The sequence below is a fragment of the Oncorhynchus masou genome, chromosome 33, assembly GCF_036934945.1.
Source record: "Oncorhynchus masou masou isolate Uvic2021 chromosome 33, UVic_Omas_1.1, whole genome shotgun sequence".
NCBI classification, from domain to species: Eukaryota; Metazoa; Chordata; class Actinopteri; order Salmoniformes; family Salmonidae; genus Oncorhynchus; species Oncorhynchus masou.
The window spans coordinates 31358656-31381615 of record NC_088244.1 but is presented as its reverse complement, the minus strand read 5'-3'; the positions used below and the strand labels follow the sequence as shown (position 1 = coordinate 31381615).

Below are 22960 nucleotides of genomic sequence, written 5' to 3'. Positions count from 1 at the left end.
GATGGGAATTCTTCTTACCAAACCACATGACCTTTGTTTTGGAGGTGTTCAGAACAAAGTTAAAGGTAGAGAAAGCTTGTTGGACACTAAGAACGCTTTGTTGAAGAGCATTTAACACAAAATCCGGGGAGGGGGCAGCTGAGTATAAGACGGTATCATCTGCATATAAGTGGTTGAGAGAACTTCCTACTGCTTGAGCTATGTTGTTGATGTAAATTGAGAAGATGGCGTCCTGTGTGGCTCAGTCGGTAGAGCATGGCGCTTGCAACGCCAAGCGTCGTGGGTTCGATTCCCGCTGGGGCCACCCATATGTAAAAGTAGTGGCCCCAGCCGACTTGTAAGTCGCTTTGGACAAAAGCGTCTGCTAAATGGGATATATTAAGAGCGTGGGGCCTAGGATTGAAATTTCCTTGGTGACAGGCAATGGCTGAGACAGCAGATTTTCTGACTTTATACACTGCACTCTTTGAGAGAGGTCGTTAGCAAACCAGGCCAAAGACCCCTCAGAGACACCAATGTTCCTTAGCCAGCCCACAAGAATGGAATGGTCTACCAAAAGCTTTGGCCTAGTCAATAAAAATAGCAGCACAACATTCCTTAGAATCAAGGGCAATGGTGACATCATTGAGGACCTTTAAGGTTGCAGTGACACATCCATACCCTGAGCGGAAACCAGATTGCATTCCAGAGAGAATACAATACACATCAAGAAAGCCAGTCAGTTGATTATTGACAAATTGTTCCAACACTTTTGATAAACAGGGCAAAATAGAAATAGGCCTGTAACAGTTAGGATGAGCTTGATCTCCACCATTAAATAAAGGACAAACTGTGGCTGCCTTCCAAGCAATGGGAACCTCCCCAGAAAGGAGAGACAGGTTAAAAAGGTTGGAGATAAGCTTGGCAATGATAGGAGCAGCAACCTTAAAGAAGAAAGGGTCTAAACCATCTGACCCAGATGCTTTTTTGGGGTCAAGTTTCAGGAGCTCCTCTAGCATCTCGGACTCAGTGACTGCCTGAAGGGAGAAACTTTGTAGCGGGGGAGGGGGAAGAAAAGGAGAATCATCTGGAATAGTCGCATTAGAAGGGGTGGGAGGTGTTGGACGGGCAAGGAGGCATGGCTGAGCCAAATAAGATTTCTGACTTAAGGAAGTGGTGATTAAAGAGCTCAGCCATGTGCATCTTGTCAGTAACAACCACATCATCAACTTTAAGGGACATGGGCAGCTGTGAGGAGAAGGGTTTATTCTCCAGGTCTTTAACCGTTTTCCAGAACATCTTGGGGTTAGACCCACAGAGAGAGTACTGCTCCTTAAAGTAACTAACTTGCCTTCCGGATAGCCTGAGTGCACTTATTTCTCATTGTCCTGAACGAGAGCCAGTCAGCCTGAGTTTGCGTGTGCCGAGCCTTCGCCAAATGCAATTCTTGAGGTGGAGTAACTCTGCAAGATCACAGTCGAACCAGGGGCTGAACCTGTTTTTAATTCTCATTTTCCTTATGGGGGTGTGTTTGTTAACAATACCAATGAAAATATAAAAAAAGAAGGTCTTCGACAGAGGGGATAAAGCTGATTTTTTTTACCATTTTACAGAGGCCAGTTCATGAAGGAAGGCTTGCTCATTAAAGATTTTTAGCAAGCGTCTATGACAAATCAGGACACGCCGTTTCACTGGGCAGCCATTACGAACACAGGCTGTAAAACAGTGATCTCTAAGGTCATTACAGAAAATATCAGACTGATGCCTATCGGGATTATTTGTGAGGATAACATCAAGAAGAGTAGCCTTTTCTAGGTGTTTGGAGTCAAACCTTGTGGGATTGGTGATAATCTGAGAAAGATTTAGGGAGTCCCATTGCTTTAGGACTTGGTCAGGTGGTTTAAGCATGTCCCAGTTTAGGTCACCTAGCAGGACAAATTCAGACTTGGTGTAAGGGGTCAGGAGAAAGCTTAGGGCAGTTAGGGTACAGACCGGTGCTGATGGAGGACGATAGCACCCAGCAACAGTCAACAAAGAGCTATTTGAAAGTTTAATACTTAAAACCAGAAAATCTAATTGTTTGGGGGCAGACTTGGTGGAGACAATAGAGCATTGGAGGTGATCCTTTTTGAAGATTGCCACTCTCCCACCTTTAGAAGATCTGTCTTGCTGAAAATGTTATAACCAGAAAGGTTAACATCAGTATTCAAAACACTCTTCCTTCACCACGTCTCAGTAATGACCAACACATCTGGATTGGAGCTGTGAACCCACACTTTCAATTGATCAATTTTAAGTAATACGCTTCTAGTGTTAACGTGCAGAAAACCCAGGATTTTACGGGAGCAGAAATCAGTGTAGCGGGTATCAGAGCACAAGTCAGAATTGGGGCCAGCAAGAGCAGATGCTTCCCATCAGAACATGCCTCCCTCCTTCTAGAATGAGATTTTAGACAATCCTACAAGAGGCCGAATTATGCGAAATAAGTTATTGAACTTATTTAGGTCATAACGCCTTTGTTCAGGGTTACCATAATAAACCAAATATATACCGTGTATTTTCAAATATTGAGCAGATTCAGGTCATTACTGAGGCGGAACCATGTCAAGGGAGATTTTGTAACAAGAAAAGAGGAAGAGTGTTTTAGGTGGACCGGAAGTTGTCTCCCGGAGTCACATTGAAAAACGAAAATCATTGGTAACGTTAGCTACGCTTGTAGCTAGTGTCAAGTAAGTCATTGCGAAAATATGAATTTAATTACCGATTTAATCTTGTGTTGTTAGTACACAGCATAACTTTTTAAACGTGTCAAACCTGTTTAGGATTATTCCTTGAGACCAGTACTCCATGATAGTGTTAGCAAGAGAGCTAACAACCAGTCATATAAATCAACAGAATCTCTAAGCTAATGTGTCAGCAGCTACTCTTTTTACGCCACTTTGATATCGAAGTGACTTTTTCCTAGCAGGTTGGGAGAATTTACGCAGTATATTTAGGATCATTAACGTAGAAGGCCAGGAGACTTAGGTGGTAGCAAAAATGCTTTCATAACGTACTACGAAAATCACCTTGTATCAAAGCGGTATGAAAAGATTGTGTCTCAGCTAAATTAGTTAAGAGAAAAACTATTTTCAGTTGCGATAGTGACTTTTTCGTAGCGGGTTAGTATAATTTACGCAGCATGTTATAATAATTAACGTAGCAGGTTAAGAGACGGAGGTTAACGTTAGGACATAGTAGGTTAAGTTTAGCGAGAATACTTTCCTAACCTGCTACGAACATCACCCTGTATCAAAGCGGTTCGTAGCTATATCTAAGGGGGCATTACCTGAAGTGTAAACTATGTACCAGCAATACTCTTCAAATCAAATGTAGACCTTACAGTGAAATGCTTACTTACAAGCCCTTAACCAACAATGTGGTTTTGGGTAGCAAGTAGTCTGGGTAGCCATTTGACTAGATGTTCAGGAGTCTTATGTCTTGGGGGTAGAAGCTGTTTTGAAGCCTCTTGGACCTAGACTTGGCGCTCAGGTGCTGCTTGCTGGGCAGTAGCAGAGTGCACAGTCTATGACTAGGATGGCTGGAGTCTTTGACAATGTTTAGGGCCTTCCTCTGACACCGCCTGGTATAGAGGTCCTGGAGGGCAGGAAGCTTGGCCCCAGTGATGTACTGGGCCGTACACTCTACCCTCTGTAGTGACTTGTCGTTGGAGGCCGAGCAGTTGTCATACCAGGCAGTGATGCAGCCAGTCAAGATGCTCTCGATGGTGCAGCTGTAGAACCTTTTGAGGATCTGAGGACCCATGCCAAATCCTTTGTCTTCTCAGGACGGAAAGGTTTTGTCGTGCCCTCTTCACAACTATCTTGGTGTGCTTGGGCCATGTTAGTTTGTTGTTGATGTGAACACCAAGGAACTTGAAGGTTTTTACAATTGACATGAATGGTCTCTAACATTTTTTCATAGGGCACGCAGTGGAGCAGCATACAGACTCATTCATTCCTGATGACTCCACTTGAATATTCGTAGATATGTTTATCTCAAGGGTGGCCCCTCGCCTCAGTCTGCTTTGCAGAGCAACTGGTAAGTTTGTCAAGGCACACATCAGATCTATAGCTAGCTTAAAGTGGAGCTGACAATATTTTAACTACTTAGCAGATGTGAAACAGACCATCATAATATCAGTAAAAAAAAAAAATCAAATGACCAGTTTATGCTACAAAACCAACTTTATAAGAGGTTTTAAATGGAGGTTATATTTGACTCAACATTCCATGACGTACACTAAAGCATTGTTGGCAGAATAGATGGATGCAGGTCAATGCATGATAAATATAATTCACCAATACATTTCTTGGTAGTCCAAAACATTGCTATCAGGTTGTAATTCACAGCTGGCCTGGTGCATTGTTTGCTGCCTCCATTCGGCTGTTTCGGTTTCCATGACAAAAACAGAGGAATGTAACCAAGGCTGTCAATACAATCAAACGAGCAAGGGCAATGATCACTAGTCAGTCATAACTTAGGCTTGCCTATCTATTTATGTAGCAAGCTAAAAACACAGCGCCTAACACTAGCTGGGAGGATGTCATGTCACTTTCTCCTCATATTGTTTTTCAGTGGCTGTACATAGCTAGAGATCCAGGTGTCATTTGGTTAGCTAGCAAGAACTTGAACGACTTATCCAGTTAGCATATCTCCTGCGATCGCAAATTCACTCAACTCGATTTCGGAGCACTTTCGTCTGTGTTGCAGAGCTCAGAATAACTGGTGGATTTTCGAACGCGCAAAACACCTGTTAAAATAGGACCGGTGTCAGTAAACGTAGGCAAAACAAATAAGTTAGTCACAACATGTAACCAGCTCTGCCAGGGCAAGTAAAAAGGTCAGAGGGAGGTGTTCTCTCATTTGTGTCAAAGTAGCTTGCTTGCCAACTTTGGCCACTTAGCTTGGTTGCAGGCAAGCCGCAGAAGGATGAGGAGGCTACAATTATCCAGCGTTTATCAGTGGAATTTTGACGGCCAACTAGCTGAACAGTTTGAGAGGGTTTATCTAATGTTCCTTCTTAGGTTTGAGCTCATCTTGCTCTGGTTAGCATTAGTTGTTGATGTGCATAACTGAGGGAGAGAGAGCCTACCCTTTCATGGTTGTTGGATCAATAGGATTGTAACGTTCCCAAAAGTAAGAGGATTCATGTGGTATTGACATATTTGCAGAAATCCATTCAAGTATATTTTGTGGCTTTTGGCAAATGCGTTCTATTGATCTTAAGTCGCGCTGTTGCTACTGACTGTGAACACAACGTCCAGTTCAAAGTGAATGATGGCAGGCCTGGGTGGAAAATGGCTTGTTTGTATAAAGGCCTACTGTAGCTCTGATTGGCTTTGGTAAACCGGTCTGTGTAGACTCCGGTCCTGAATGAGACGGATGTTTTTATTCAGTTTTATTTACTGCAGTGTCTATTAATTGTCCAAATGCATGGCTGATTTCCCACTCTATATTGCTATAGAATTTTCCCAGGTGCCTTAGTAAAAGCAATTCCCAAACATTCTAAGAATTTATCAAAATGACCATATCTAAGTGCTTGCTTGTCAGAAAATGTTTTTAAAAGTGTCATATTCTTCCTGGGGGTGTATATGAACAGATTTTAGTACTATTTTATGTTTCTAAAATGCTGTCAGTTCCACTTTAAAATGTGGCACTATCACTTAAATGGTAAACTAATACATTTCTGTTTATTCTCCTTCAACGCTCAGGTGCACTGCAGACTCCAGTACAGTCATTGCGTGGATCTCTACTGCCCGTCTTCCCTGCTTGCTGCTCTTCTCTAAATGGAAAACCCAGAAACTATGGAACGGCAGCAGATAACTCACAGCCTCCTCAACCGTGGGTGGCACTGGAGCCAGACCTAGAAGAGTTCCTCGTCCCTCGTAATCTATCAGTGTCCCCACTGGAGAGCTGGCTCTCCCTGCACTACTCCCTCCCTCCCCTGCTAGAGGCTCCTCAGCCCCTGGAGGAAGGAGATGTGATGGTGGACACCAAGGTGTTGCCCCCATTTGCAGTCCCTCTACTAGAGGAGGGTGATGGCTCCGTCACGCCCCTCCGCTGTAAGAACGTGCTGGAGATCCGGCGGCGGAAGATGAACAGGCACAAGTACAAGAAGCTGCTGAAACGCACCAAGTTCCTGAGGAGGAGAGTGTTGGAGGGCAGGAGGAAGAAGAAGCAGGTCCGTGTTTTGGTTGGAGATGGAAGGAGAATGTCGTGCTCTTAATTGTTGTTCTTATGAGTATAAACTCTTAAAGGGATACTCTGGGATTTTCGCAATGAGGCCCTTTATCTACTCCCCCAGAGTCAGATGAACCCGTGGATACAATTTTTGTGTCTCTGTCCATTATGAAGGAAGTTAGAGGTAGTTTCACAAGCCAATGCTAACTAGGCGTTTGCGCAGTGACTGGAAGTCCATCGGTATCTGTTGGATGCTACCTCTAACTTCCTTCAAACTGCATTCAGAGACATAAAAAAGGTATCCACGAGTTCATCTGACTCTGGGGAAATAGATAATGGGCCCTTTTGCTCATTGGGGCAGCAGGTAGCCTGGTGGTTAGAGTGTTGGGCGGATTGAATCCCAGAACTGAACTGAAATGTGTCATTCTGCCCCTGAACAAGGCAGTTAACCCACTTTTTCCCGGTAGGCCATCAATATAAATACGAATTTGTTCTGACTTGCCTAGTTAAATAAAGATCAAATTAAAAATGACAAAATCCTGAATTATCCCTTTAACTGCTTATCACTCACAGCTCAGTAATAATGTCCCGACTGCTTGGAACAGATTGTAACACTTATTACAGTCCCTGTGAGCGCTCTAATAGTGTATTTTCTGTACTTGTGTGCAGAAACGCTTTGAGAAGGATCTGCAGAGGATCTGGATGAGAGCTGGACTGAAGAAAGCCCCAGAGGGATGGAACACACCCAAAATCTTCATTAAACAGTACAAGTCCAAGAGGGGATGAAGACGAGGACATGCAAGGCTGAAAGCCTTCTGGCACACCGCTGACTGACCCACATACTGGGTCATAACAGGACGCGTATGCTTTTCCTCAAACACAGCAGAGCAGCCTGCTCTCCTTTGCTACTTGTCAGTGATTTGGACATTTTCCAGATGTTCTCTCCTGTTGAGTGTGATGTTCATTGTAAGTAAGTGAAAATGAACAATAAAGCTTTGTTTCCCATCCTTATTGTATCTACTAATCTTATTTAATATATCATACCAGTATGTTCATACCTGCTGAGCATAGGCTGCTATATTATTTTATACCTTTTCCTTTGCTATTTCGTGAGAGAAACAGTGAGTGGCAGTATTGTACAACCTCTGTTTCATTGAACTGAAAGATGTTAAGCTGACATAGTCCGTTGTTGTTCAGTGAGTGACAAAATGGTAAAACAATATTCTGGTATTGTGATATTAGGTCAGAAGAAGTGGTCACTTTCAAAGATGCCAATGTGAAGCAGGAGACGAGAAGACGCACTCCGTTTTCTCTGTCGCAGTGCCAGGAGGTGTAGGGTTTCACAGGCACGTGTAGGAGGGGCATACCCTGCTGGTCGAGACTCTGGAGAAGTCTGTCGTTTTTGTTGTTGACGCACTTTCTTCAGGTGTTGCTTTCTTCTGTCCATTGATGCGCACACATCACCGTGTTGCAGCCTACCATCTTTTCTCCCAGCTTTCGAGGCGAAGTTGGACAAGAAAGACAAAGACATGTTGCTGCTGTTTCTGAGTAAGTTCCAATTTTTGTTTTTACTATAACGGAACAAAAGCTTCAATGTTTTGTTGACCCTGCGCCAAAATGATAACGTTAGTCGACCCTGCATCAATGCAGTCAATGCAGATTCATTTAAACGTATTTAGCATGAGTATAGTATTTATCCTGATACCTAGTAACTTTACCCTGCCTTTAGGTACAGACAATGTCTACCTCAAATACCTTGTACCCCTGCATCAATGATCTGTTAAATGTACTCTGTATATCACAACATTCTTATGTAAAATAGGTAAAGAAGAATGGACAATCATGTCTGCCTCGGGTACTAGGTGGCGGTTGGGTGCTTTTCTTATGGGTTCACTCCAATGTGTTTTGAGTTAACTGCGGTCAGAGTGGGAGAGTCAGCACAATCCCTGTAGCCTGTCATTATATGTGCCAGTAAATGAGGGAGAGTCTCACCATAAGTGGGCTGGAGTTACTCAAGATACAGGGATTACCACTTAAACTCAATTTAGGGCCTTAGACAATGTTATTCAATATAGGAGGCTATCAAAATGTAGAGTCACCGATTTTCATGATTTCTTACTTAAAAATTGTAATTATAATGACAATGTTCATTGAATGATTAACCAATATCGTGGTCGTTGCAGATGTTGGTAGAATGGACAGGAAATTTATACCCTCTTGTTAGGGATGGTTTACAGATTCAGATATTGACTGATTCCAGCCTCGGCATAATGTCAACAAAATGATGCTTATCAGGCAGGATGTGCCTTCTCGAGCAAAGAGGGGGAGAAAAAAATTCCTGCACATAGTTAAAAAAAAACACGATTTATTTTTACAAACTGTCTTTCTGTTTGTGCAACTAAACTATGTATTACCCTCCTGAGCAAAATAATACAGCATGTACATGTTTTTTTACTTAAATCATTTTCCCACATTCAGTAATGTGTATCATTGCTGTAGCGATTCACCTTCAGATGTAAGTTATTAAGTGTCAGTCATTTAACATGGCAATTCAGTAGCAGGTAGTTAAATCTTTAAGTGTTAGTTTTGTATGTCTGCACCAGAGACCAAGGAGACATTTACACGGTATGATTATTATATCTATTTTTCTGTCCACAGAATTGTTTATGTCCTTCAGTGCTGCTCATACCACAGTTCTCCAGCATGGTGGCACACATATAACCAACCTTAGACTTACGCTTGAGCTCATGGACTCGCATAAACATGTTGATACTAGAGATGAGACATTGCCTCGTCTAGATGGTTATATCATAAGAAACATCAGCACCTCAAGTTCAATGACTTCACCAAACAAGAAATAGTTATTTTAATCGTAGGAGAACCTTTGAAAGAAATGTTATTTCAATGCCCCTAGAGACCAGCAACTAATCACATAGGGAGTAAGTTTACTGACCGTAAATAAGTAAAAACCACAGTTGATGTGAAACCATGACAGGACTGTATTAGAATGCATCAGAGGAGATTTTTTATTTTATTTATTTTTTTACCTTTATTTAACCAGGCAAGTCAGTTAAGAACAAATTCTTATTTTCAATGACGGCCTGGGAACAGTGGGTTAACTGCCTGTTCAGGGGCAGAACGACAGATTTGTACTTTGTCAGTTCGGGGGTTTGAACTCGCAACCTTCCGGTTACTAGTCCAACGCTCTAACTACTAGGCTACCCTGCCGCCCCGAGATGAGCAAGCATTTCCTGTTAGTCTACACCAGTTGTATTTGGAGTATGTGGCATTTTACAGTTTAGTCATTAAGCAGACACTCTCTTATCCAGAGCAACTTACAGGAGTAATTAGGGTTAAGTGCCTTGCTTAAGGGCAAATTGGCAGATTTTTCACCTTGTGGCTCGGTGATTCGAAACAGCGACCTTTCGGTTACTGGCCCAACGCTCTTAAAACACCTTAAGGATCCGCCCCTTTTCAATTTTCACCTAAAATGACATACCCAAATCTAACTGCCTGTAGCTCAGGACTTGAAGCAAGGATATGCATATTGTTGATACCATTTGAAAGGAAACATTTTGAAGTTTGTGGAAATGTTAAATTAATGTAGGAGAATATAACACATTTTATCTGGTAAAACATAATACAAAGAAAAAAATGTTTTATTTGTCTTTTTTTTGTACCATCTTTGAAATGCAAGAGAGAGGCCATAATGTATTATGAAAGACCAGGCGCAGTTCATATTTTGGCCAGTAGATGGCAGCAGTGTATGTGCAAAGTTTTAAACCTATCCAATAAACCATTGCATTTCTGTTAAAAGTGTTGTTTCAAGACTGCCCAAATGTGCCTAATTGGTTTATTAATACATTTTCAAGTTCATAACTGTGCACTCTCCTCAAGCAATAGAATGGTATTCTTTCACTGTAATAGCTACTGTTTAATTGGACAGTGCAGTGAGATTAACAAGAATTGACGCTTTCTGCCAATATCAGATACGTCTATGTCCTGGGAAATGTTCTTGTTACTTACAACCTCATGCTAATCACATTAGCCTACATTAGTTCAACCATCCCGCAGGGGACCTACTGATCCTGTAGAGGTTTTTAACCACTTGATTTGACGAGTCTCCCTGAGTCATATCACTTTTCCTCATGTGAGGGGAATCTGTCAGATCAGCAGATGAACAAAACACCTGGTATCTACTGTCTCTGCAAACCCCACAACTACCCCTTAAAAACAGCATAGGCCTACTCAAAACTCTAATAACTTTCCATTTTTATGGTTTTAATTTAAACGAAACATAAGCCTGCCTGCTAAACCTCTAGGATTGCTCGAGAATGGCTCCCCTAACATTGGTGTATGAAATACAATAGGCATCTATGATCTAAGTAATGGTCACTCAGTTGTAGCGCTGGGCTGTAGCTGTGGGCACTGGCTGGCTGTGTTTACCCCCAGGACTTTGGCCTTGACAGTTTTTAGCAGGGGAATGAATAGAGCCTCTGTGTTGCTGCCTGGGCTGTATGCTTCTCTCTGCAGCTGGCCCTTAGGTAAACAGCAGATGTAATAGCGCCTAGTGAAAATCTGGGTTAGAAATAGCAGACCTGCTACGGGAATGCCTTCAGTCCCAAAAGGCGAAACATTGAAATATAGAGAAGTGTATATACTTCTCCCTGTCTCATTATTGCCCCTTGTTGTTTTTTCTCTTGACCTATTTTCTGACTCTTCCTCCACCCAGTTGTCTCATTGAAGCAGCTGTTAGACCAGCCAGCCTTAACTACTGTATAAGCTATCCGTTCACAACAGCGCAGTGACCACAACTCTGTGGTCAGCTCAGGTCCAACCCTGCCAGATGGATAGTTATGGTTCTTATGATGACAATGGCATTTTCTGTTATTTGTTTCAGGTTCTGCTGTCTTCTTCATGCACAGTGGTAAGTCCCCATAACATGCAACCTTGATTGTATTACACATTTTTATCCACAACATTTATGCCTCTATTTGCTGTTTACATTCAGTATAAGTGTGTTTTTTAGGGTTATGTTTTTTTTCCTCCATGATCTTGTTGAGAAATGTTTTAATTTTGTGTATTTTTTTTCCTGTTGCAAAATGTACAAATAAGTCCTGTGTGTGTTGCATTAGCATGGGGCCAGAGCAGCAGCAGTCTAGGTGTGGTGGTGGAGGCCCGCAACATCACCCTCCCAGCCGGGACCCTGGCGGTACTGCCCTGCAACAGCCCCCGCATGGTGTGGACCCGGGATCGCCTGAAGGACCGCCAGAGGGTGGTCCACTGGGACCTGGTCCGGAGCATACCAGAGTACTCTGTGGAGAGGATACTGGACATGTCCCCCGGGGTCAAAGAGAGAGTCTACAATGGGTTCAACAAGGGCCGCATAACCATCCCCAAAACCGCCTTCACTGACGGGAACTTCTCCCTCGTCATCAACAGTGAGTTGGGCCCTGTATTGGTCTACTGTATGCTGATGACTGTACAGAATATTACACTCATTTATGTTACTCGAGAAAATGTCATTGGAATGTGTGTTATGCCAGATGTGGGAGCAGCTGACCGAGGTGTTTATAGTTGTAACCTGCACCACCACTACTGCCAGCTGCACCAATCCATCAAGATACAACTCAACACCACCAAGTCAGGTGACTATCCACAATAGGTATCTGAATCATGATGATTTGAATAGTCTTCCATACAGTATCTATTATGCTTAAAACGCTATTCACCCTGTTCCATCTCAGCCCGTAAGGAGAAGCGGTACTGGGACGGGGACAAGACAGTGTTTGTGGTGTTGCTGGGGAGCTCGGTGGTGTTGCCGTGTGTGAACCGGCGGCCCCTGTGGACGGAGGGCCAGCAGGAGGACCAGCAGCAGGTAGCCCACTGGGACTGGCAGCCCCCTGGGGTGAGACCTGATTTGGCTGACCGCCTGGTGGACCTGTATGCTTCCGGAGAGCGCAGACAGTATGGACCGCTCTTCCCTGTGGATAAGATGAGTGTTTCTGAGGATGCCTTCTCTGTAGGGGACTTCTCTCTGACCATCTCTAACCTGCAGCCCATCGACAAGGGCCTGTACTCCTGCCACCTGCACCACCACTACTGTGGCCTGCACGAGAGACGCATCTTCAGACTCATGGTGGGGCCTCCACTCCCCCCACCTCCTCTGGTCCTCACTGCAGCTCCTGCTGTCCCCGCTGTCCCCCACGCACTCCCCAATGACGACCCAAGTAAGACACTCGGCATATTCCTTTCTCTCAGGGTTTATTCTCTGATTGAAAGTGTGAACCATTTTTCAACTTCATTAGAACATGGCGGGTATAGTTAAAATAAAGCCCTTTCTCCTTTCTTTTCAACTATAAATCATTCTATCTTCTCTCTATATTTTCGTTCACATTTTCCCATGTTTTCCCTAATCTGATTGGTGTTTGTGTCTGCCTGTCTTTACAGCAGCCTGTGTCTAACTGAGAACACTGTTCCTGGGGTATATTTATGGGTCATATTTCTAGGGATTTTTGGCCAGTTACGTCAGTGCATCGTTGTGCCAGATCTCTTCTCAAACGTTTTCTCTGTCTGCACAAGAGGGAGGGGGAGAGAAAGAGGGAATGAAGGAGTGGGCGAAAGAGGCAACAAAAACAAAATAAACAGATGGAGAAAAAGAGGGTGAGAAAAAAGAATGAAAGAATGCATTTGGCCCGCAGATGAGCTGACAGCGAGGGGGTAGAGCGTTGAGAGCCCTGGAGTGTTGAGAAAGGGAGAGGGTTTTGTTTGGGGAATTTGACTGTTGGCTGCAGGCAGCCTGTCTGAAAGTCTGTCTGAGAGGCCACTAATTGGCCAAAACGGAAGTGCTCTCATTTTCATTGGAGACCTTTTTAATTTTTCTGTAGTTGAGCAAATGGCTTAGTTTACAGGAGGAGCCATTATAGCTCAACAGGGCCAGTCAAGCCAGACTCCAGGGGAAGGAGGGCGCATGGTGAGGCTTTGCAACTGGTGAATTGGGATTTCTGATAGTCTCTTTAAGTGTCATTATCTCTCTACAGTAACCTGTCTACAGAGTCTCTCTCCATCACTAGTCTGATTCTCTCCTTCTCCCTGGCCTCTGGTTGGGGCGTGTTTATCAGCAAAAGGATGAAATGTGCTACATCTGTTCAGCACCTGGACCAGCTGGGACATGAAAGGGGAACAGTGGGGGAGGTGTTGGCAAAGGTTGGTTCAGTGTTAGATGTGGATCCTCCTTTGTCCTTTTAAGATGGGTTGATCCATTTAACAGCATTGTAAAGTATGCAGGGAAGAAATTCACATGGATCAATGCAGACATATCTTGAGTTCTTTGCTTTGATTTTTACTTTTTGACTTCATCTTTCTTCTACTTAGTTGTGCTTTTTCCCTTGTTAAGTCCAGCCAACTCTCATCCCCGTCCTCTGCAATTGCAGCAGCCATTATCCCACTTTGTTGTTCCACTGTAATCATTTATGACAAGCTAAAGTGGAGCTCGGTGTTGTTGTGAGCACCAGAGCCTGGATAAGTCAGCCAAAACATTTAGAATAGAAAATAACCAGAAATGCAGACCAGGTCAGATTCCTTCAGCTCATTGGCTTGCTAATTAACCACAGTCTTTCAACAAGACTAAAACCACTCGCCGTGTGACCTCTGCGCGGCACATGTCACATTGTGTTTCTGCGTGTAAGTTCTTGTCTGATCTATCAGGGGAATGGAAACAGGCAACAGCTGAGATACGGAGAGAGAACTGAGGCAAGACTAATTGTTCTCCAGAGATGGTTGACCTTGACCATGACACTGCAGTTTCATGCATATTAACAACATTCAAAACAGACAAGAGATAATTAGCAACTCTGATGCCACTTGGGAAGTGTTGAATTAGATTAATTCAATACAATTTGTTCTGTAAGACTGGTGCAGTTTGCAAGATCCACCCAGGGATGGTATCTGTCCTCCGCTCATTTCTTATTTTAAGCCTGCCTCAAGCTAATACCTATCCTCAGGCTAGTTTAATCAGTCATGATGTGTCATAACATACAGACCAGTCAAAGGTTTGGACCCACCTACTTTTTCAAGGGTTTTTTCTTTATTTTTACTATTTTCTAAATAGTTTTGATGTCTTCACTATTATTCTACTATATATTCTACTATAACACACATGGAATCATGTAGTAATCAAAAAAGTGTGAAACAAATCAAAATATATTTTAAATTTGAGATTCTTCAAAGTAGCCAACCTCTGCCTTGATGACAGCTTTGCACACTCTTGGCATTCTCTCAGCCAGCTTCATGAGGTAGTCACCTGGAATGCAAGTTAACAGGTGTGCCTTGTTAAAAGTTAATTTGTGGAGTTTGTGCGTTTGAGTCAGTTGTGTTGTGACAAGGTAGGGGTGGTATATAGAAGATAGCCCTATTTGGTAAAAGACCAAGTCCATATTATGGTAAGAACAGCTCAAACAAGTAAAGAAAAATGACAGTCCATCATTACTTTAAGACATGAAGGTCAGTCAATCTGGAAAATGTCAAGAACTTTGAAAGTGTCTTCAAGTGCAGTTGCAAAAACCATGATGCGCTATGATGAAACTGGCTCTCATGAAGACGGCCACAGGGAATGAAGACCCAGACTTACCTCTGCAGAGGATAAGTTCATTAGAGTTAACTGCACCTCAGATTGCAGCCCAAATAAATGCAACAGAGTTCCACTGTTCAGAGGAAACTGCGTGAATCAAGCCTTCATGGTTGAATTGCTGCAATGAAACCACTTCTAAAGGACACCAAGAAGAGACTTGCTTGGGCCAAGAAACACGATCAATGGACATTAGATAAGGTCATTAGAGTAAACTGCACCTCAGATTGCAGCCCAAATAAATGCTTCACAGAGTTCAAGTAACAGACGCATCTCAGCATCAACTGTTGAGAGGAGACTACGTGAATAAGGCCTTCATGGTCAGATTGATACAAAAAAACACTACTAAAGGACACCAATAATAAGAAGAGACTTGCTTGGGCCAAGAAACACGAGCAATGGACATTAGAGCGGTGGAAACCTTGAAATTTTTGGTTCCAACCACCGTGTCTTTGTGAGACGCAGGGTAGGTGAACAGATGAACTCTGTGAAGCATGGAGGAGGTGGTGTGGTAGTGCTTTGCTGGTGACACTGTCTGTGATTGATTTAGAATTCAAGGCACACTTAACCAGCATGGCTACCACAGCATTCTGCATCGATACACCATCCCATCTGGTTTGCGCTTAGTGGTGCTATCATTTGTTTTTCAACAGGACAATGACCCAACACACCTCCAGGCTAAGGGCTATTTTACCAAGAAGGAGAGTGATGAAGTGCTGCGTCAGATGACCTGGCCTCCACAATCACCCGACCTCAAGCCAATTGAGATGGTTTTGGATGAGGTGGACCGCAGAGTGAAGGAAAAACAACCAACAAGTGCTCAGCATACGTGGGAACTCCTTCAAGACTGTTGGAAAAGCATTCCAGGTGACTACCTCATGAAGCTGGTTGAGAGAATGCCAAGTGTGCAAAGCTATCATCAAGGCAAAGGGTGGCTACTTTGAAGAATTTAAAATATATTTTGTTTTGTTTAACACTTTTTTTGTTACTATGTGATTCCATATGTTTTATTTCATAGTTTAGTTGTCTTCACTATTATTCTATTCTGTAGAAAATAGTACAAATAAAGAAAATCCCTTGAATGAGTAGGTGTGTCTGAACTTTTGACTGGTACTGTATCTGAGGATGGGCCAAGGAGAACAGATTTAAAAGAAACAAATGCCTCTAGGTGATGAAAAGCAAAAGTATATTAGTGTCATCAGCCTTCCCAGGCTTGGTTAATACAGGTCTCCACCATCATTATCCCCAATGACTATCATTTCTGTTCTCACCCAGCAGGTGAGAGAGACCTGTGTAACAGTGGCAAACTGATTGGTGGTTATGGTACATGTTGTTGTGTGCAGACGGTTTGGAAGTAACAATTTGATATGCCAATTTGTAATAGCTATTTTCGTTGATTTAAATCACATGGTTTTCACAGTTAGCAAATCCCCTTCTCCCCCGTCTCTGTTATTTTGCTTAATTAATTGTCTGAGACCTGTCAGAAGTGGTGTTTGTGTTGCACAGAGCATGACTGTGGTGAGTGTTGTGAAATGTGTGCTTACACTGACCAGTCAGACTGGGGGGGTTTCAGGGACAGAGGCAGTAACAGCTTGGGTTCATTCTTTAGACTTTGCAAAACATTGTCTGTGTTTATGAGAAAAGGTAAATATCTGGAAAACTCATTTGGACAGGCTGACCGCACATAACAGAATTCCTCCCCTCGATCCTTCCTTTCCTCCCTCTCCTTTTCCTTAGTTAATCGGTATTTCTCTTTTTAAGGTATGCAAGTCATTACAGCTGAACCAGGTCAACTGTAATTGTCGTTCAAAATGCAATATCAATGGAAAACACGGAGTGTACAAAACATTATGAACACCTGCTTTTTCAATGACGGACTGACTGGGTGAAATCTATGATCCCATTATTGATTGTCACCTGTTAAATTTGCTTCAATCAGCGTAGATGAAGGGGAGGAGACTGGTGAAATAAGGAGTTTTAAGACTTGAGACAAGTTGTGGGGGGGTGGCAGGTTAATATTAGGAAGGTGTTCTTACTGTCTTATACACCCAGTTCAAATTAAACCACATGTATTGGTTAAATAAGATCATTAATTTCACTCAACATGGATAAAACAAAACGTGACTAATATAATGTTCCACCACCAGCCTGTGTTTATAACACAATGAGTGTTCATAGCAGACCAGTGAACCCACAGTGTTATCCTCACACCTTCAGGCCACAACGTGGTTGAACTTGAGAGGCCAGGTGTCGTCAACGTCATCCTCCCTGAGCACCGAGGGCACTTCTTCCAGCACCTGGGTTACATCCTGGCTACCTTCTTCCTCCTAGCCTTCATCATCACAATAGTCACTGTGCTTACCCGACGACGCAGAAAGAGAGGTAGCGTGTGTGGGTGTCTCTACTGTATGTATCTCTGCATGTCTCTTTATCACACACAGACACACTTTGAATGTGCTTCAATTTACACATGTCCTTGATTTAATATTTCAATCAGTTGAGTGGCTGTGTGATTTTGTGACCTGTAAATGGTATGTTAAAGGTGTGTTAATCTTGTTTCAGGGCTGGAGTATGACCTGCAAAGATCTAAATGGTGAGAACCGATTTAGTAAGGTGGTCAGCGGTCACACTTGATAATGAGAATATTACTCATTTTAAGGATGACCGGAACTCACAGAATTTTTATGACTAACCACTTCCCTCTCTTACTGGTAAACAGGAGGGGTCATGTGACTGGCCATGAGGGCATTGCATTGGACGCCACAGAGCTGAAGGTCTGCAACCAGGAACACCTGAATTCAGGTAAGGCTCCCATTCTGCCTGTAGGCCCTACCTCATACAGACCAGAAAGTTTGAACAGGGCGACTGGTATCAATAATGGCTGTTGCTGCACAGAGCTCATACCGTATATCATGACATGTCAAATTGAATGACCAACCCTTTTGCATTTCTATCCTCAGATTACAAAAACAACTTACTGAAAGAGAGAGATATGTCCAAAGACCACAATAAAGGTAAATGTATGTGACATTATGGGTTCCAAACCACAATTTCATGCCAAATTGAATGGCTTTCTTTTTGCTAGTGTCACTTCTCATTTCTTTCCTATTATTCTCTTCCCTCCTCCATATCTCTCTCTAGAAATGGATGGAAAGTTGTGGAAGTGAGACAGAAATAGCTGATATGCTGCTGGCTGGTCCAGGACAGACGTACAGGATAAGGAAGTAAAGGATTATAATGGTGGAATTCAAAGCGGACGACAGGAGGGGGGGACGCTTTCTCTTTTTATAGACACCCCCTTACCAAACTCTCTTACCAAAACTTTTCTATTGCTGCGCCAGTCAACGTTTTTGTTTTATATTTTCATACTGGTAAAGTCTGTATTCTGATCTGCTGTGATTTTAACATAGCTAGATATGTCTTCGATTTTGTATTACACAGATATTTGATGTCAAGTATTTTATATAACAATATCCCTATGTACTGTACAACCTTCCTTTTTGTATGTAACAAAACACTTTCTATCACTGTATTCCTTTAATTCACCCTTCAAACTTTTCATTTTCAGAATGGATGGTGTCTTTATAATGTGTGCGGGAGAACTGTCATGTTCCATGTGTGATTTCATAGCTCATAACCCGTTGAGTAAGTTTATTAAAAATATTTCCACAAACCTTGCTGTAATTGACTGTTAACACATTACATTAAGCCAACATATCCTTTCTGTAAAGAGTCATAAGTAGTTTATAGCCAGGCTTATAACTATTCATTGGTAGATTGCTTATAAAGGAGTAATAAGACGTTATAACTGTATCCTTACCAAGTCCATTTGTGATTGACGATCATGGACCACAAAGAAGGCTATACATTTAATGGAACTCAGGAAAACAAGCCTTGAACAGAATCCAGATGTGTTTTTTAGGAATGTATGTTAGGACATGTACATTTGCATGTGAGGGATTGTCTATTTTTGTCAAGTTGACAAGCCAACGAATCTTGCCATCTGGGTTATTAGGATTCGTGTAGAAACGGGAACGAAGAGGACTAAGTTTGTTTAAGATGTCATATTTTTCAATTACTGTAATTGGATAAAGGTGTCCTGACACTTTCAGTTTGGAAGCTTTACTTACAAGCAAGTTATCTGTGCAGTAGCATGCTGGTTCATTATCTTCACTCTAATAAATATTAATTAAAAAAACTACTGGGTTGACCATTATTTAATATTTGTATTACAATGTGTACATTGTGCTACTGTTGTATGAATAGGAAGAACATCTAAAGGCAAACCCATTGCTTTAAATCAATGGTTAAATAAGATTTTCTTGAAGTGAGAGCTTAACAAGAAAAATTGAAATGAACCTTATTCAAGAAAATAACGTTTCTCATTAATGGACAAGAGTATGTACAGCAGCACAAGACTACCATCTGCTGACGAATTGGACGGAAAGGTGATCAAGAAAATCTGTACACCTTGATGATAATATTGACAATTATTGTAATGAATTAGTAATTATTACATTGATTTACAGTGATATCGGGTATTGGATATATTGTATATAGGTTGTAATACTTAGATGACGGTAAAGAAGGCTAATAATAACGAAGATAATGATTTAATATATGTATTTATATATAATTTTCGTAATCAATATAATTATCAATATTCTCAACAGTTAAAACTATTACTGAAAATCAACACCAAAGGTTTACTGAATAAAATGTGTTCTCCAAACCCTTCTTTCTTTATGGTGCAGACTGCAGTACTATCTGTGACTAGTACCGTATAATGGAGAACATTTGCAGTCTAGCCTAAACACACCACTAGATGACAGCAATGTCTAACGAATTACTGAAAAAAAATGGAAATATTCCCAACTCGATATCGCAAGGATGTGGACCGTCCCTTCCTGTTTTAGTACCGAGAGAGCCACCGTACCGAGACACATTGGAGCTGGAATACAGCCACTTAGAACTCGATTATGTCTAGATTTCTACTTAATTTATCAAAGACAAGGTTATTTATTTTCCAGCGTGAGGTCTACAGTTATATTTATTCATGCTGTCACGGTAGCATTTCGTCTTAGACGGATAGATAGACAGACAGCCTCATAAACCTATTTATTATTGCACTGCCAACCCTTGTTCCTTTCCTGTGTCAATGATTGTCCTACCCTCACTCTCATGGCGGAGACTAAAATAATATATCACATTGACGAGGAGGAGACTCCTTATCTAGTGAAATTACCCGTTTCTCCTGAGAAAGTCACTTTGGCGGATTTTAAAAATGTCCTTAACAATCGTCCGGTCAATAGCTACAAATTCTTTTTCAAATCCATGGACCAGGATTTTGGGTAAGTAGCCACCATGAAAGCGTATAATTTCTTCGCCGTGTATGTTGTAGTCTTGTTTTTTTATTTTTCATCATAGAAGTAAACATGTAGCCCAGCCCTGGTTGGTTACACTGACAACCATGTGTCCAATTTCACAACAAAGGTTGCAACATTGTAATATTCGCGCAGCACTGTGCGGTGTCTAATCTGCTGTTTGGCACCTGTTCATTCATTGTATCCAATGCGCAATATAATAGATCCTCATTTGAAGTTCGGACCCGTCACACCAATATCCCACGATGACACTTAACATGATCCGCTTATATTGTTGTCGATGTTGGTTGTGAGGTTACTGTAGCTTGGACGTTTATAAGGCTGCGCTGTGTGGTCATCATCATGTAATAAGCATATCTAACATGATATGCTACGTTGATAAAGTCTCCACATGTTCGCTGTTTGGCACTAGCTCGGGGTCGAATCCAAATGAATTATTGCCAGACAGGTTTCTCTTGTGTGTTTAGGATTTTGTAGCACGTATGTGAATAGGGATTAAAGAGAGAGAAGAACAGAAAAAGTAGATAGGCTATGTGGCCATTATCGGCATCAATCTCCTAACTGTAGCCAATCATGATTTTCAGGAGACAGCCATTAAACGTGACTGCGTGACTCTATGATGACAACTTTGACATATATATGTCTTGTTAATCTTTCTTAATGTAATAAAATAGGCTATTACATTTCATCTGATATTCCAATTGACTGAATGGTCACAGTAGGGATCATGTATCCCTCTCATGGCCCTCTGTCTTACAGGCACGCGCACGGACACACACACAAACACACACACATCGTTTACATACAAAGGTAATATCCTCCGATGCTAGGCAGAAGGTGAATCAAGCGAACATGGAAAACACAACGCGTCATATGCTCGTCGTACATGTTACAACGAATGGGTTAAACATTACCTCGTTGATTTAAAAGCTTACTCTTCGTTGTTTGGATTTGACCCTTTTTGTCATTTCGCCATGGGACTGTAGGCCGCAAATCAGCTGAAAATGCTCTGAGTAGAAACATGGCTGCCCGGTAGAAGAGCACCCCCTGAAAGAGGCGAGTGTCGTGGACTGACGGCCTGCCTTAATCGTCTAATGTAGCGCAAGAATTTGCTTGACATACCTCACGTAAATGTACCGACCAACCTTGCTAGCACAGATACTCTCTTTAATAAGTAACGCGCGTTGTAATTGCCCATGTCACTGCTTTTATAGTTATGCCTATTGTCCTGTGAATGGACAGTGTACAGTGGACTATTTTGGCCAATAGATTTCCAGTGATAGCGATATAACTTTTTTTCTTTGTGACCTGGTGGTATGTCATCAGACATTTAAGGAATTATCACTGTCATCAAATAGGTTGGTATATGACTGACTGTTGAATAGAGATGTTTTCATTATAACCTATGGTCTATTCATAGATTTCTTTATTTATTGTAGAGGGGATATACCCTCTTTTTTTTCTCAAACGGTATTTACTAGTATTAGTTCAGAATTAATACAGGAAACGTTCATGGGTAATTCATCATACAGGCTAAATATAAGAATGAATGATTGTAGTTAGACCCATGTTTTTATTATAAGTAGTTCATCCTCTCAGCCTTTTCTTTGCGCTCATTATTATGTTGTCGTCACTCAGTCTTTCTGCGCAGACTGATACTCCCCCAGCCATACAGACCTATAGAGATGGTAAACGGGTCTTGTTAATAGAAGGTGTTTGACCTCTCGCCCCCCTGCTCCCATACATTCAGACAACATGGACACCTCCAATAGTAGGAGGTCAGAGGTCCACTTATTATAGAGTCCTCCTTGGAGCATGACATATTTGTGTCAATGTCTGTTTCTCCTCTGACAAGCTCACACCATCACAAGCATGTTGCCAAGCACCACCCACGCAGGCAGGCAGGCACACACACACACACACACGTCATAGTTCTATAGACGCACCTAACTCTCCATCTGGTGTGAATATGATTGTACTGTCCTTATTTGGATTGAGTCATCACAGTGAGTCATCATATTGACTGTTGTATTAGCTGGTGACTTTGTGCTGAATGCAGTCAGCTGCTATCCAGTAGCCAGTAAGGTACACTTAATTCCTTTTACCAATAGGTTATTGTGCTACTGGACTATTGTTCCAGTAATTTGGCTATTGAAGATGTTTAGAGGCGATTGGCGAGCCCAGCTGTTCTTAGTACCAGGTTATCACAAACATCAAAAGATGAAACCCACACATAGAGAGACAGGCAGTCCTTTGTCTAACACACACAGGCTAGAAACGCCACTAGCTCAGACATTTCCCACAGCAGGCAGCACGACCTTGTGAGGGAACTGGTTTCTACTGGTGGCAGGTTAGTTAGTTGGGTCTATACTGTGGCCTCAGCAGGGCCTTCTGTCCTGTCCCTCTCCCTCCAGTCTGTCCTAGTGCAGGACTGGGGCAGACTGCTCCATGGGGCCCCAGGAGAGATGATCCACCACGTGATTAGGAAAGCAAACACAACATGTTTGCTCTAAAGAGTTAAAGTTAGGGTTAGGGGTTGTTGAACACGCTACAGTGTACAGTTTAGGCCTATTCAATCGTTCACAAGAGCTGGTGCTATGTGTCTTGTCATGTCAATCAACAAATTCTATCTATTGGTATCTGTACTAGGATATCATTGTTAGATTGTTTCACACACTGAACATCACATGTGAAAGTGAAATCCTTGAGCAGGCAAGTGTTGTACTGGCTGTACAACTGGCACAGTATG

General features: G+C 42.2%; 3 protein-coding genes across 7 annotated transcripts in view; all 3 read left to right on the top strand.

Moving 5' to 3' along the window:
• Positions 1-2617: 2617 nt before the first annotated feature.
• Positions 2618-7208, top strand: aurkaip1 (aurora kinase A interacting protein 1). Its single transcript, XM_064957209.1, has 4 exons — positions 2618-2708; positions 3943-4059; positions 5733-6202; positions 6871-7208. Exons 2-4 carry the CDS (start codon positions 4008-4010, stop codon positions 6985-6987), a joined length of 639 nt encoding a protein of 212 aa, XP_064813281.1. The 5' UTR covers positions 2618-2708; positions 3943-4007; the 3' UTR covers positions 6988-7208.
• Positions 7209-7418: 210 nt separating this feature from the next.
• Positions 7419-19025, top strand: LOC135528251 (matrix remodeling-associated protein 8-like). Of its 3 annotated transcripts, none has more exons than XM_064957208.1 (10): positions 7419-7749; positions 11102-11128; positions 11337-11642; positions 11748-11849; positions 11949-12431; positions 17045-17218; positions 17390-17420; positions 17547-17629; positions 17788-17847; positions 17969-19025. In XM_064957208.1, coding segments are annotated over exons 1-10 (1287 nt in total). In that variant the 5' UTR covers positions 7419-7730; the 3' UTR covers positions 17971-19025. The 3 variants fall into 3 exon arrangements, with proteins under 3 accessions (XP_064813280.1, XP_064813278.1, XP_064813279.1); XM_064957206.1 differs by having other exon boundaries at positions 7422-7749; positions 17788-17841; XM_064957207.1 differs by having other exon boundaries at positions 7427-7749; positions 17045-17209; positions 17788-17841.
• Positions 19026-19755: 730 nt separating this feature from the next.
• Positions 19756-22960, top strand: part of dvl1a (dishevelled segment polarity protein 1a) — a 61259-nt gene continuing 58054 nt past the window's right edge. For all 3 annotated transcript variants that reach the window (XM_064957201.1, XM_064957202.1, XM_064957203.1), the window contains exon 1: positions 19756-20178. In XM_064957201.1, the coding sequence (XP_064813273.1) occupies positions 20009-20178 (170 nt within the window). In that variant the 5' untranslated portion in view covers positions 19756-20008. The remainder of the gene's footprint in view (positions 20179-22960) is intronic.

What these genes read in the sequence shown, in the direction of transcription:
- aurkaip1 (XM_064957209.1), top strand. Translation starts at nt 4,008, where the DNA reads ATGTTTATCTCAAGGGTGGCCCCTCGCCTCAGTCTGCTTTGCAGAGCA. An exon ending in TCTGCTTTGCAGAGCAACTG is followed by an intron (nt 4,060 to 5,732) that starts GTAAGTTTGTCA and finishes TTCAACGCTCAG; the next exon opens with GTGCACTGCAGACTCCAGTA. An exon ending in GCAGGAGGAAGAAGAAGCAG is followed by an intron (nt 6,203 to 6,870) that starts GTCCGTGTTTTG and finishes ACTTGTGTGCAG; the next exon opens with AAACGCTTTGAGAAGGATCT.
- LOC135528251 (XM_064957206.1), top strand. An exon ending in ACTCAACACCACCAAGTCAG is followed by an intron (nt 11,850 to 11,948) that starts GTGACTATCCAC and finishes GTTCCATCTCAG; the next exon opens with CCCGTAAGGAGAAGCGGTAC. An exon ending in CAGAAAGAGAGGTAGCGTGT is followed by an intron (nt 17,219 to 17,389) that starts GTGGGTGTCTCT and finishes ATCTTGTTTCAG; the next exon opens with GGCTGGAGTATGACCTGCAA.